This window comes from Colletotrichum siamense (genome assembly GCF_013390195.1).
Source record: "Colletotrichum siamense strain Cg363 chromosome Unknown KSG_Cg363_contig07, whole genome shotgun sequence".
Taxonomy (NCBI): Eukaryota; Fungi; Ascomycota; class Sordariomycetes; order Glomerellales; family Glomerellaceae; genus Colletotrichum; species Colletotrichum siamense.
The window spans coordinates 3,313,369-3,328,180 of record NW_023501020.1 but is presented as its reverse complement, the minus strand read 5'-3'; the positions used below and the strand labels follow the sequence as shown (position 1 = coordinate 3,328,180).

The following is a 14,812-nucleotide window of genomic DNA, read 5'->3' as shown; positions in this document are numbered from 1 at the left end:
AGTAAAGAAGTAAAATATACTTATATAAAAGCTCTCTTAAAGTTAAGTAAATTAATAGTATAAGATATTATAATATAGATAAATAAAGAGGTAAATATTAAGTATATATAGCTAAAAGATATATATAATATATAATAGTAGCTATATTATAAGAAGTATAGCCCTCTCTTAACTACTTAGATATTTATATAAAAACTTAAGTAGAACTAAGATATTAGGTATCTAAGTTTTTACTATAATAAGAGGTTAAGTAAGATTAATATAGTGTTCTAGATATATATAGTACTTTAACTAGTAGAAGTTAAACTTTAAGCTTTTATTGATAGATACTATATATAAAGTTAGTTCTAAGTATAATAAGAAGAGAGAAGAAGCTTATAAGTAATTTAAGTTAATTACTTTAATATACTACTTTTTAAGGTTAATAGTATAACTTTAATATACTTAACCTTTAATACTACTTTCTACCTCATTTTAAATAAGAGTAGTATAGCATATAAGTAAGTACTTAAGTAACTAAAAGCTATAATTATTACTAAAAAAATTATACTACTAAAAGTAGTAATAACTAATTTTAATAAGGTATTTAAAAAAGTAGTAAGAGTAGTATTTCTAAGTATATAGTAATAGTTATATATTTAGTATATACTTAAAAATATAGTGTTAAATATAAAAAATAAGTAGGATAGTATACTTAAGTTAGAGCTAGATAATTAAGCTAAAAATTAGCTTTCTATTAGACCTAAAATTACTAATAATCTTAGTGCGCCCTATATTAAGAATATTTTTAATTTACTTAATTTAACTATAAGTAGGTTTAAAGAAACTTTAGTTAATCCTATTAGTTAGAATTTTATAACTAATATTACTAAGGATTTTAATAACTTAGCTACTAGCTATAAAGCTGAAAATCTTATATTTATTATTAATTTCTCTCTACTTAATAGTAATATTTATATTATTAACCTTCTAACTACTATTTAAAAACCTATTATTTTAATAACTTCTAATTTAGAGAAGATTAAGTAGTTTCTTAATAGTATTTTATAAGTTTAGAAGGTATATATCTATATATTAACTAAGGCTTTTTTTTAAAGTAATAATAAGCACTTAAAAATATATTTAAAAAGACCTAGCTTTAAATTATTAACTACTTTATTACTACTTACTTTCTATTTTACCTCTAGTTTACTAACTTTACTATTAAAAAGTATTATAATTATAGCCTTAAAACTACTTCTTATACTAAGTCTACTTATACTAAATTAAAGTCCTACCTTTATAACTACCTCTCTAACTTATTTAGCCTCTTTAATATAATTAGTAAGATAATTAAAACTAAAAAAGATACTTTCTATATATATATTAGTAATAAAAAATACTACTATAAAGTAGTATATATAAAAGAAGAGATACTATATTAGTTAGTTTAAAGTATCTCTTTTAAAAGTCTTAATATAGTATATTAATAGTAATAAACTATAAATATTATATATACTAATAACTCTTAAAGTAAGAAACTTAGTATTTATATAAACTTATTTACTTACTAATAAAGCTTACTTTACTACTATAATATTCTTAACTATTTTAAAGTAGTAAACTTTAATTACTATATTAAAAAAGAGGATTATAACTACTATTAGTAGCTTAATTAAACCTTAATAAGTACTCTAACTTTCTATTTATTAAGATATACTTCTAATATATATTTTATAGCTAGAGATTATAGTTTTATAAATAGTAATATAAAAGCTTAACCTTAATATTATTATACTTAAGTATAATTACTAATAAAATTACTTTTTACTTAATAATAGTAATATACTTACTACTAACCCTCTATAGTATTAATCTATTATATTAATACTTTTTTTTTATATTAATAATATATCTATAAAGTATAAACCTTTTACGTTTAAAATAGTTTATACTAATATATTTATTATACTTACTTAGCTACTACTACTACTATTTATATAGCTAAAAAAAAAAAGAAGTTTATTATTAAAAAATAAGCTAAAAAAAGTAAGAAGTATATAAAAGATATAGTTAATTAGTAGTTTAGCTAAATAAGTTAGTAGTTAGCCTAAACTTTCTAGAATTTTATATTAAACTAATATTTATTACTTCTACTACTACTACTAACTCTAACTTTAATATTTTTTAAGCTTAGCTAGCTTCTTATATATTTATAAATTTTTTTACTACTTATATAGCTTTACTTTAAGCTTCTACTATTTCCTTCTAATTAATAGTAGTTTAAGTAGTTTTTAAGTTAACTAAAGTAATAATATAAGTAGTAATATAAATAGTATAAGTAGTATAAGTAGTATAAATAGTATAAATAACTTTAGTATTAAATTAATATATTAATATATAAATTTTCGCTCTATATTTTATAAAACTATATATTACTATATATAATAAATCTTTTAGTAGCCTATAGGGCTAGAGATTTACTTCGCTATATATAGTGTAGTACTAATATAATAACTTACCTAAAAAGGCTTAAGTTAGTGCCGAATAGGGGACATAGGGGTGCCGAATAGAGCGCCTCCCAAAAGCTGCGCCCGAGCACCATGCAGAATCCACTAGGTCTATAGCAACTTACGAGCACCCTTGACGAACGTAACGTGGGGTGAACTGTTTATCCACCGTAGCTCACAGATCCCCTTCACCAGCTCCCAGTTGCTCATCTTGGGTGGGCAGGAAATTCAGCCATGGGCCCTCATTAATGTATCGAGCAAACCCACTCGCCTTCATACTATCACTGACCCAAGGGGAGACGCGACGGAGGGCATTGAGCCACCATGTGTCCATAGCCTCATAGCGCGTGATGTAGCCAGAAGCGTTCACGATGAGGTCGGCATGCGGCCGCTGCTTCTTCTCGTACTCATCGAACGTAGCGGCAAGTTCGGTGGTGGTCGGTTTTCGCATGCCATCTTCCTCGCATCTGCGCAAGAGGGGCACGAGCTCGTTCATAAGGTGCACAACGCCCTCCACTGCGAGATTGCCCCCTAGTCCCGGGTTGACTGTCGCCTTGTGCACTGCGTCCCCCAACAGGACAACCCTGCCGCCGGAATTCCATTTTGTCTGAAGCACTCCCTCTTCGAGCGCCACCATATTCGCTTTGACTCGGGTGTCCCACAGGTCCTTGAAGGTGTATCCAGGGCCGAGGTTGCGGTCTCCATACTTCTCGATTGTGGCCAGTGTTTGCTCCTCGGTGAAGCGCGGGGTGTTTGGGGTCTTGGTGACTTGGTCACTTTTGACGAATAGAAACCAAAACACGAGATCGCGAACACCGGCGGCAGAAACGCCAGAAAAGCCGGGGTAGTAGACGTTGTGCACCATGCGCTCCGGAAGAAACAGTTCTCCCTTTGAGTTCATGTTCCTTGAGGTAGCAAAGATGGCGTGATAGGTGCTGACGTAGCATTCCCGCATCTTTTGTGCGGCGGCGGCATCAGTGCTGTCGAGCTTTTCTGCTAGGAGACTCCGGACATGGCTATGGACGCCGTCGGCGCCTAGCAAGATGTCCCCCTTCAGTATCTCGCCACTCTCCGTCGTCACTTCTACGCCTTCTGCGGACTCGACGAATGAGGCCACTCCGGAGTTTGTGCGAATGCGAGACTTGTCCTCGATGGTGTTATAGATACAGCTAAGCCAGAACTTGCGTTCCATGAATGCTGTACACCGGCCGTGACACCTGGTGTTGGTCTGCTTCAGCCACTTATCCTATAGAGCATGTGCATTTGACTTACTGCTTGGATATCTCCTGCAATATCGAAGAGTCCTCGAACAAGACACCGTTCTCATCATAGTGTTGCCTGTTCTCAAGGGGTAGTACGCCTGCCCTGATTTCAGGCCATACCCCCAACTGCTCCATCACCCGCTGGGTATGCGGGTGAATGGAGATGGATGCTCCTAAATGCGGAGCGATTTCACGCTTCTCCAACAGGACGTAAGAGATCCCGGCCTTCTCCAAAGCCAGTGCAGTGGTCAGGCCCACCAAGCTACCACCAGCGATGATGACCTGGAACCTTTGTGCCGAGTCTGCCATGTCCTCGGTAAGCATTCTGTCAGAGATATTCACGGTGTTGTCTGGAGCTGTTGTCCAACGACTTGGCCACAAGACCCTCCACACTTATATGCACTGCTGCAGGGAACAAGCCCTAGTAAGGCGGTACGTACTTAGGCGGCACACACCGCCTGAACCGTTAACGGTTGTGGATCTTCTCTATCTACTTTGGGTCCTGGGCCTGGCCAGGCACACAAGTTAGGGGTCAACACAGGGAAGAGATTTAATACGACACGTGCGTTGTAAGGTCACGCCATGTAGTTGAAAATCTCCGACGTATTGAGAAGTCACAGCGGCGCCATCCTGGAGCATTCCAGAAAACATCGATGCAGCTTTGAATGAGCTCCCATTAGGCCCCGTCAGTGATCACGCACATCGGCGCCGCCGTTAAATCATCACGGAGTGTGGGATTGATCGTCGCGGTAGCCGTTTTCAAGTTCACTGCTGCCAAGGGAGGCCATGCCGGGGGCGTTTCCGGCAACATGATCATCTCGTACTCAAAGTCAAAAAAGTAGGGCGAAATGTGGAACTCCTCTGCCGTGTGTTGGTGCGCAAGCCAAACCAACCAGATACTTCTGGGTACCAAAGAAAGAGGCGAGTCAGGTCTGGTAGCGATAGCGACCGCCCCGTCAGTCTGCAGGCCGTATCAATGAATCCATCTCCTCGTGGCCGATCGCTCGCTTACTACCTAGTACAGCAGCATCAAGGGTTCATTCCCCATGTTCGGCATTTGCAGACAGACGGTGGAGAGCCCCTGAAGGATTCGTAAGTTCTGGCAGAAATTGTCGCCAACTCATATATAGTCGGAGTCAACCGGAGTTATGCAGGCTCCGTGTTTTCAACCCCCTCTTGGCACTTGTTGCTCTGTCACTGACCACACGCTCCCCTCAGCCGATTTATCGCGGGCATCACTTCCCGTATCCTAGAGATGTCAAACACTGGAAGTTCGGAGCTTGGCGCTGATGAGAAGTATGAGATCGCTGTTTCGTATGGGACCATCATATCAACAGGTGTTTTGGCAATCTTGGTTTGCAGCACGAGGGTATGTAATCGAAACTGTGGGAGACATGAAAACTGCTAACAGTTGGTGTCCTGAAAGCTTTACGTTCGCAAATATGTGATCAACGCCTTTGGAATTGACGATTGGGCCTGCCTCGTTGGTTTGGTGAGTTCTCTTGTCAAGGCTACCGTCCCTCAAGAACGCGAGTGCTCATGATTGGACTAGATCTCTGTCACCATGTTCAACGGCGTTGGGCTGGCTGTTGTGCACTACGGCGTCGGGAAGCATATTCAACATGTTTCACAAGAGCATTTGAAGATGTGGTTCTTGGTAAACATTCCCTTTTCCTGGCTGATCAACCGAGTCTGCTTCTAATACGACCTTTCAGTTATACTACATCTGCATCTGCATGTACTTGTTTGTTTCTCTAGCTGTTAAGTCCAGCATCCTTTTACTCCTGCGGCGAGTGTTCCCAACACGTAGGTTCTATGCTCTATTTACGTCTCTCTTCCCGTTTCCTGCTGAACTGATCTTTGCTTTTAGCTTATATTCAACACACGACGCTCGGCTTGATAATATTCCTTGTGCTCTTTACGATATCGGGCTCGATCGTTGGAGCGTTTCAGTGCACCCCGCCCAAATATGCGTATCAACTGGAGTTCCTCATGTCGCCCGATAGGGCAAAATACTGCTTCTCCACGGATGTTACCTATGGAATCTTCATGTACCAGGCCGCCACACTTTTTGCCTGTGACATTATCATATTCCTCCTTCCATTCCCTGCGTTGATGAAACTACACATTGGCTCTGCCAAGAAGACGGCTCTCTTGTTGGTCTTCGGAAGCGGCTTGGTAGCCTGCATCGCGCCCGCTATCAGGTTCGAAAGCATACAGTTCTATAAGTCTGGGTCCTCAGACACAACTTGTAAGTTCGAAGACTTGACCTTCGCTGGACTTTGATGAGTTGCTAATGATTTTATTCCACAGACGCTGGAGCGAGCTCCTTGTATTGGATGGCCATTGAGTACAACCTGGGCCTGGTAGCCGGGTCATTGGCAGGACTGCGGCCTTTGGTTTCCAAAGTCGTCACTGCGCTACGGTCAAGCAGAGGAAACTCAGCCTACAAGAGCAATCAATTCACGCCGTCATATCAGCTCGAAAATTGCGACAATAAACACTGGAACTCTTCCGAGCGCAGTGGGACCAAGAACAGTAGATATCAGGGGGACAGCGTCCTCGAAGCCACGGTCTTGGGCGACCGCAATTCGGATGACAGCGGTCGCCAGCACATACTAAAGACCCAGTCTGTCAGCATTATTACGGAGGAATCGGGCGACGTTTCTTCGCTTGGGAACGCACGTCTGCCCTGGCAAGGACTTGACCAGAAGAAGTAGTCACATTAATGTTAATGAGTTATCAGGGGGGTTTAGGGGGGTCTTTCAAAGTGACAAACGTTTCCCGGCTGGTTTCCGGTACTCAGATATCTCGACCAAAAAGATGATCCAGAACAACATGTGTCCAGTCACTGACACGATGATGGCCCAGTAGGCGCTGAAGAGTCTCTGCCCTGCGGTAAAGCCGCCACCCATGAAGAAGATGGCAGAGACCGCAGGAAAAGGGACCGACACCATTGCCAACTTTGTTAGTTGCCCTGCACTTCTAGCTTGTTGATTATTGGCGAAGAAGCATTGCATATTAGGTCGCTTCGCAAAATTGTCCACAAATGTCCTGTATGTGACCTCAACCCGTTGTGGCATTTCGTCGATTCTTTCCAAAGCTTTTCTTCCAGGGTCAACTGTTCTTGGCTCCGGTTGCTTGCCAAGCCATGCGTCGACGCGGCAAAGTCGTAGTCGGTCCCGCGATCGAGGTCTGGTGTGTGGAAGGAACTTTTCACGTATCGAATGACAAGCCGGTTTTTTTCCCCGGATGTTGAGCCCCTCGTCAACGATCTTCTTGAAAGCTTCGCCATCGATGTTAGAGATGGATAATGATAGCCTATCGAAGTTGGAAGCTTGGGTAAAGCTTCCCAAGGACATTGAGGCCGAGTGCAAATGGTTTGCATGATTGAGTTGCCAGGCAGCATAACGGGCGTCTTCATAGTTGCCTGTCGTAAGCGAAGATCGACACAGAGGCAGCTTGTAGTAAATCCATCGGGCGGGCTAGGTCAAAGAATAAGCAGCCTGGAGGCAAGGTGCGGTGGTTCTACATGAAGATATCGATCATGCGACCACTGAGAAAGACTTTGAAAGACGAGAGAAGGGTTACAGGTGTCCTGCATGATCGTGAGTCTCTTGCGACCACGGACGGGGACTCTGGGTCGGATTGGCTGCCTGATTGTGAGCCAAGAGCTAATGACGCCTGGTCAGCAACAGCAATGAGGGGAGGGTGGTCAGAAGCTAAGCGAGGCGGAAAGAGTAGAACAGGCGTTTTCAACCAAAGTGATGCTAGCCAGGAGTCATTGACAATCCGATTCGTTTCTGGACGGACAAGGAACTATAATTGGTTGTTGAGAGATAACCGATCGGCGACTACTGGTTATCACTGAGAACAAAACATGTCAGCTACCGGGTGTTATTGGCATGCCATGATCTACAGAAGGTGCAGCTCCGCCCCCATAAAGCCAGGATCTCATCAGATCCATTGGCAGGCATTATGCATGACTGCTGCCATCCAATAAATACCCCTCTTTAGTACCTCAACCCTAGAGTTACAGGCACATTAGTGCCCTGCATCGGGCTGACGGCTTCCTCTACAGCAGCCAGTGTAACAGCAAATGGGTGCGAAGTAGAATGACATTTCGAGGCTTCCGACCTGTCACGACCTTCCCAAACCATGGCGCAGCCCTTAAACATGCATGAGCTCAGCCGCACTCAGCTCTTGGTTACTTTTGGCTCACACTTCGCCATTCGCCACGAGATGTCAGAAGTGGTTGACTCGGCATTTAAAACAGCCATCATCCCAGAGACCCACCCCTGTATGGAGCTCTACCTCTGTTGCTCTATGACTTCTCGCTATTTTTAGCGTCTTCCGCCAAATCAAGACATATCATGGAAAGTCCACGCCCAAGAGACTCAGGTAATGCATTACCCAGTATGTATCATGCTGTATCCGATATATCAGAAGACGAAACTGCCTCGACAGTGAATCTTCAAGAGCAACAGACCCCCGACTTACTGCCGACAAGAGACAACCACGATCAAGGCGTTGACTTCATCTCTGGGCCCAGCGAGCATCATGCTGTATCAGACATGTCAGAAGACGAAGCTGCCGAGGCAGCGAATCGTCACGAGCAAGAGACCACCGACTTACGGCCGACAAAGGACAACCACGATCAAGATGTTGCCTTCATCAACAAGCCTCGCGAAAAGGGAAGCTTTGACGTTGCCAAATGGATCGTCTTCTATGCCGCACTATCTAGCCTCCCGATGCTTGGCTTTTCAGCTGTGCTTCTGGGCATTCTTATCAAGAATTGGATCGAAACCGTTGATTCAACGAGCGATGATGCTGTTGCTTTAGGCTACTATATAGTAGACTTTCCTGCTGCTCGGCTGATCTTTGTTTCTTCATGGAGTAGCAGCGTTGCGCCCCGGCTAGCTAGTATTGTGATGGGTCTCTATCTCTTCAGAACGGCCAAGATATTGCTCAAAAGATCGTCTACAAACGAGATGGCTCGATTACCGACACCTTATCAACTGGTACTCCTAATCGGTCTGTCGACTGGCTCACTTGGGCATCTTTGGAAGTACGCGAAGTACGGGTGGACAAGCAAGCATAAGTTTGCTTCATTAATCAAATCAACCGGCGCCGTTCTGATAATTTTTCAACTCCTCGGGTGAGTAAGACACACTTTGCTGGTCATTTCAAGCGCTTTCGGATATCAGGCTGATACTCTTCCTCCGACAGCTTGGCGATTTTCGGACTTGATTCTTTGCTCCATTTTACAACTGAAGTAAGTCGACGGGACTTCATGATGTAAAGTACGGAATTTCTGACGATGTGAACCCGTTTTAGGCTGTACTCCATATGAGAAACTCGACTTCAGACGCCGTGCAGCAGTCATTCAGCCGAGGCTTATCTAGCCGATGCACTTCGCTCGACGACTTCCATGAGTACCCTTGCACTTACGTGCGAGCCGTCACTGGACAAGGCCTAGAAGACTCGTCAGAAAATACATCGGTATTTAGCGATAGATCGACACAACATAGCCTGTTGAACTTCACCACGCCGGCCTCGGATGGATCAGATGCAAGCCTCATCTTGCTTGGCCCAGCTACAGGTTCAATATCGAACGAGCTGGAATATACCGCTAGTACCATTGGCGTCCAAACTTCCTGCAAGCCTATCAGCCAGTTATGTCAGCTGAGCGCTCCCATAGGAGCTGCCACTCCGTACAATTGCAGCTCTGGATCCTACGGTGATCTTCAGAGTATAACGCTCAACTCAACTGCGACCTCATGGAAGGCGAATGATGAACACCTCGTCTTTGGAGCTGACTTCGGGGATGACAACTTCACCCAGCCATATAACAATTATAGCTCACAAGAGGATCGCAGCGATATTTCTGTTTCTCCCGGACATAATCTGCCAAGTAGCTGGTACATGGCTGTGGCATTCCGCCTTGACTTCGGAGTCAAAAGTTCAAACATTCCCAATGATCCAGAGATAACAATCCCGGTACATGGCGGCGCTGCCTTTATTTTGCGCTGCCAAGTAGCTACATACGACGTGAAGTATACCTCATTCAACGGATCTCTCTCGCACGTTTCCACCTCACTTGCCAATGGGTCTGTCGCGTGGCTATACAACAGCGTCATCCCAGCGCCGGGTACGCCTTCTATCATGATAACCCAAGGCACCGACATAGCAATCATGGGCAATAGCTCTGCTGAAATAGCCTCAAATTGGGGTACGCAGTTCTCACGCGTAGCCGTGTCCATCCTAGCTCCTGTTTACGAGGGTCGTCCAAACCTTGCCGAGTCGACAATACGGTCTGCCATTCTTACGCGTGTCCCGCGAGCTCCTCTATTAGGCATTGTTGTGCTGAACATTATCTTTGCCATATTTGGTCTTCTTTTGGGCTGCATGGCGTTGGCGTCTAACTCGGAGAGCGTTGCAGCTATTGCTGGCGGATTAAGTATCGACGGATTAGTGGCCTCAATCTTTGAAGATGACGGGGGCATGGTCGAAGGAGCTGAGATAGATAAATGCTTCTCTGAAAACGTGCAAGGAGGAGTCGTTAGGATTGGACTTCACGAGGAACGCCAAGGTCAGTGGGACCTGGTTAAGAAGACGCAGTAGAGAATCGAGAGCTTATGTACACACATACATACGACTTGATCATGCCCCGGATAAGCTATCTAGGCCTCGTATATTCTGATCATTGCTGGTGTTCAAAATGTCCATACTGAACTGAGCATTGTGCCCAATGTTGTTGAGTTGGCAAGACGTATTTGACTGGAGACAGCGCCGCCGAAATTGAGCCCGCTTACACCTGACGCCGGTTCCGATTCACATGAGATTAGGAGCCACGAGTGTTTGTGAAGCAGCAAGTTTGGGTCACGAGATTTTTAGTCGCCGTATTCGCGTCGTATCTAAGGGTCGTGAGCTTGTCCTCGCTAGCTACGAAAATGTTATTGGTAGTACAATACACTTTTGATATGCATCCTACTCACTTTAATGCTCACTATAGCTTGAAACGCACTTTTGCTAGGTCCCTTGCGCAACCATTGTCAAGACCGTCCTCGCTATCCAATGAAGTGTGCCGTTTGTCAATAGGACCGTCAAACTAATAACTAACTGATGATATCCAATTCCAAGTTTAAACTTCACAGAAAGCCGTTGTGAATAATTATTTTGGCCTGGGTACGAGATGAAAAAGGATGTCTGCTCAGGCTCGAAGATTGCCGCGTATTCGTATCGCTTAATTATTTGTGCAGCGTCAGTGTCCCTAGGCGCAAATCTTGAGACCCACTTTAAGCTCACTTCGGACCACATTTCCTCAACTACGGCGCGCCCTTCATGTCAATTGGTTCGAAGATCTTAGAATGAAACAGAACACCAAGCTAAATTTCATGAAATTCATAAGTCGAGCGTAACACTCATAGCTGTTTGATTCGGAGACCATCAATCTTTCACTCAGGGCAATTTCCCTGCACCTCATCAGTCACAATGGCCGCAGCCGCCCGCACCTACCTGGCCTTCCAGCACAACGCCAAACTCCACACCCTCAAGACAATCGTCACCGCAATCCGCCCCTTTGCCGACCTCGAAGAATCCAACCGTCAGCTCGTCAAAGATGGCAGCGACCAAGACCACGTCGTCGTGACGGAGCAGACCATCTTCCACCCCCAAGGCGGCGGCCAGCCCTCCGATGTCGGCTCCATGACGACATCGTCAGGCGCGTCATTTTCGGTCAACTCGGTGCGCATGGACGGCGTGCGCGACGGCCAGGTGCTACATTTCGGGCGCTTCAACACCGCGAACGCGTTGTTCAAGGAAGGCGATGAGGTGGAGCAGGCGATTGACGTCGAGAAGAGGCTGCTGTACTCGCGGTACCACACTGCTGGCCACGTGCTCGGCGCGGCGGTGCGGCATCTGCTGGAGAAGGAGGTTGAGGGCTTCGATGAGCTGAAGGCGTCGCATTTTCCGGACTCGGCGAATTGCGAGTTTCAGGGGCTGATTGATGGGAAGCACAAGGACTCGATCCAGAAGAAGGTCAATGAGTTTTTGGATGCGAAGATGCCGGTCAAGGTTGACTTTTGGGATGAGGAGGACTTCAAGAAGCGGGGACTGGAGAGGTTGATTCCGGACAGGAGTCTGGCGCCGCCCGGGGAGAAGTTCAGGGTTGTTGAGATTGTGGGCGCGGAGGTGTATCCTTGCGGAGGAACGCATGTCGATACGACGGACTTGTGTGGTGACACGACGGTGAGGAAGATCTCCAGGAGTAAGGGCAAGTCAAAGGTCAGCTATGCAGTGGCTGCGGAGGCACCAGCACAATCATAGATGAGGGATGCATATACACTAAGAGCCATGACAGAAATGAAGCTTCCAAGCAATTGATGTGTGATTAGTCTACAGGTCGAAGAATCGCCATGCGTCTCAACCGTCTCTAGTCTAAGGAGTCTATGTCTAGGGTATGCAAAGAATTCGCTAATCAACCCCGATGCCCATCATTAAACGCCGTAATGCATATGACCTCCCGATATGTCTAGTCGTGCAGGAGCGCAATTCCAGAAATGGCCCGGTCCTCATCGTAGAAGAGCTTCTTCTTCTCCGTTCCGTCAAAGTTGCTGCGGTAGATGCTTCCACCCAGGTCACCGAAGTAGACGTGGCCGTTCTCCTTGTCGAGTTTCACGCCGATGGCCTCATTGAGATGCCTGACCAGGATCTCGAACCTCTCGGAACCAGTCGCCGCCAACAGACCCGTCTTGGGATCGATATGGGCCCTGTTGAGGGTGTTGCCCTTGGGGATCTCACCACGATCGGTCCAGAAGATGGTGTTCGTGTCCTCGTCGACTTCGATGTCAATGCACTCGGGCAGCTTGTCCAGGAAGCATTCAATGTCGTCTCTCGTCTCGGCAGTCTTGCCCTCGGGCATCTGGATGTTGGCGCAGAAGATGCGGCCCTGGCCAGACTTGGGTGCACCCTTTTGAGTCCAGTAGAACTTGCCAAGCTTGGGAGCGACGGAGATGCCGACGCACCACGACTTGACGTCCTCAGGGTCATTTCCAGAAGCAATCAGGGTCTCCAGCTCGCTGCCGTCGAGGTTGGATCGGTACACTCTCATACCCTCACGATCGCTAAAGTAGATCTTCCTCGACTCAGGCTCCACCACGAGCTGCTTGGGCGTGTTGATAACGCCCGGCACGAACAAGGACTGAACATCGGTTCCGTCAAGATTGGCAGAGTAGACAGCACCGTCCTGCTCGCCGGGAGTGCCCATGCAAGTCCAGAACATGCGCTTCGTCTCCTCATCGATGTCGATGCCATCGGGAACGTGTTGGCGATCGACGAGCACCTTCTCGAGCTTGCCCTTCGACGAGAGCTGGATGACTTGGCCGGAAGTTGCTTGGTTGTTGGAGCGGCCCAGGCCAAGGTCGAGGGCGACGATCTTGGGGAGGTGGGGGTAGAGACCGCCCTTGGTGGACTTGGTGCCGAGTCTGCCCTTGGAGAGATACTCGCGCTCGAGGAAGTCGACGGTGTTTTCGGGGGAGAGGCCGCGCTCTTTTACGTAGTGCTTTTCGATGAAGGCGACGGTGTCGAGGCCGACCTCTGTTAAAGTGTTAGTACTTGGCACGGAAACTTAAGTCAGGATCGGGCGAGCTTACCATCCATCATCACGCAAGGTCCCACGCCACGCTTGCCAAGCTCAACGAAGAGAGCATCAATCTCCTCGGGGCTCGAAACACCCTCAGCCAGAATAGACAGAGTCTCGCGCTTGATCGCAGCCCACAGACGGTTGAAGATGAAGCCAGTCGACTCCTTTCTCGCAGTAAACGGCCTCGTGCCGACCTCCTTCTGTCTGTCTGTCATGAACGGGAAAATGTCGGGATTGGTGTGTCCGCAGGTCATCAGCTCAACGACCATGTTTCCAGGGGGCATGTAGTAATGTGTGTTCATGATGCGCGTCTTAGTCTCATCCTTGACCTTGTCAAGCATCTCGGAGGAGCGGTATGAAGATGAGTTGCTTGCCAGGATGGCGTCTGCGGGTGCCTTGGCCTCGAGCTCAGCAAATGTGTCGATCTTGATCTCGATCCTCTCGGGTACGGCCTCAATCACGAGCCAGGCATTCTTGACGGCGGTCTCGAGGTCTTGGAAACATTGCACGGTGCCGGGGCGTTTCGTGCCTGATGCCGGGTAGCTGTCGACGTTCTGCTTGACGTAGTCCAGGCAGGGCTGGTGCTGCCTGACGTCGGGTTCGCGGACTTGGACGTTGTAGCCGCCGGAAGCCCAAGTGGAAGCAATGCGGCGACCAAGGACGCCTCCGCCGAGCACCGCGACCGGGCGCTCGCCGTAGTTTGATGGTAATGAAGGCATTGATGTGAGTGTGATTATGTTTGTGCAAAGGGTATCAAATGTTTGCATATGCGATGATAGTGTTCAATTTTGAAGCTCTCTATGAAACGAGGGAGCCAAGCATCGGAAGATATTTATACGCATGCCTTGGAAGTCGACTAGAACCCTCCGTCGAACTTTTCGGCGGGCCAAGTTCGTCATCTCTCCGACGGTGCCGGGCCAGCCGGGGTCGGCGTCCCGTTATCTTGGATGCCGTGGGTCGCGCGGACGCAGGGTCAAAGGCAGCCCCCATGGGAACCGCGGTTGGTGGCGTGTCGTGAGTCGAGAACACAGTTCAGACGGATGACGCAGTTGTTTGGGAAATTGGCACTTGGGCCCATTGTCGGGATTTTCGTGCCGATCACCGGGGTCGGCATCGCCGTCTAGCGGGCCCACCCAAATTCTTCAATTCCGCGTGAGGCTTGAAGAATTGATGTGATCATCACATTTGATCAGAGAGCGCCAAACCAATGTTTGGCAGTCAATGATGAATTTCAGTGAGTTTCCTATTTGTCTTGAGCCTGAAAAATGTTTCGTTTGAAGTCTTGAAGCATTTCTGATGTTTGATGCCTCATTACCAGCTCGATATTCTGAGCGGAATTCGACCGCTCTAGGCAAAGCTACAATTCCGCGCTAAGTCCGCTTCCTCGGCATCTGGTGGGGCAGGCCCGTTCTTATGGA

At 46.4% G+C, this 14,812-nt stretch overlaps 4 protein-coding genes across 4 annotated transcripts; 2 read left to right on the top strand and 2 right to left on the bottom strand.

The window, feature by feature from the left end:
• Positions 1-2,664: 2,664 nt before the first annotated feature.
• paxM (FAD-dependent monooxygenase paxM) lies at positions 2,665-4,075 on the bottom strand (the record flags this gene model as incomplete). Its single annotated transcript, XM_036643047.1, has 2 exons — positions 2,665-3,706; positions 3,762-4,075. The coding sequence occupies 2 exons, from the start codon at positions 4,073-4,075 to the stop codon at positions 2,665-2,667; spliced, it is 1,356 nt and encodes a 451-aa protein (XP_036491560.1).
• A 931-nt stretch (positions 4,076-5,006) lies between these two features.
• CGCS363_v011197 (uncharacterized protein) lies at positions 5,007-6,471 on the top strand (the record flags this gene model as incomplete). Its single annotated transcript, XM_036643046.1, has 6 exons — positions 5,007-5,120; positions 5,178-5,243; positions 5,304-5,408; positions 5,467-5,557; positions 5,622-6,002; positions 6,065-6,471. The coding sequence occupies 6 exons, from the start codon at positions 5,007-5,009 to the stop codon at positions 6,469-6,471; spliced, it is 1,164 nt and encodes a 387-aa protein (XP_036491684.1).
• Positions 6,472-11,245: 4,774 nt separating this feature from the next.
• On the top strand, positions 11,246-12,079 carry alaXL (Alanyl-tRNA editing protein AlaX-L; the record flags this gene model as incomplete). Its single annotated transcript, XM_036643045.1, has 1 exon — positions 11,246-12,079. The coding sequence occupies one exon, from the start codon at positions 11,246-11,248 to the stop codon at positions 12,077-12,079; it is 834 nt and encodes a 277-aa protein (XP_036491683.1).
• Positions 12,080-12,284: 205 nt separating this feature from the next.
• LAM1 (3-hydroxyacyl-CoA dehydrogenase-like protein LAM1) lies at positions 12,285-14,113 on the bottom strand (the record flags this gene model as incomplete). Its single annotated transcript, XM_036643044.1, has 2 exons — positions 12,285-13,348; positions 13,405-14,113. The coding sequence occupies 2 exons, from the start codon at positions 14,111-14,113 to the stop codon at positions 12,285-12,287; spliced, it is 1,773 nt and encodes a 590-aa protein (XP_036491686.1).
• Between the last annotated feature and the right edge of the window lie 699 nt (positions 14,114-14,812).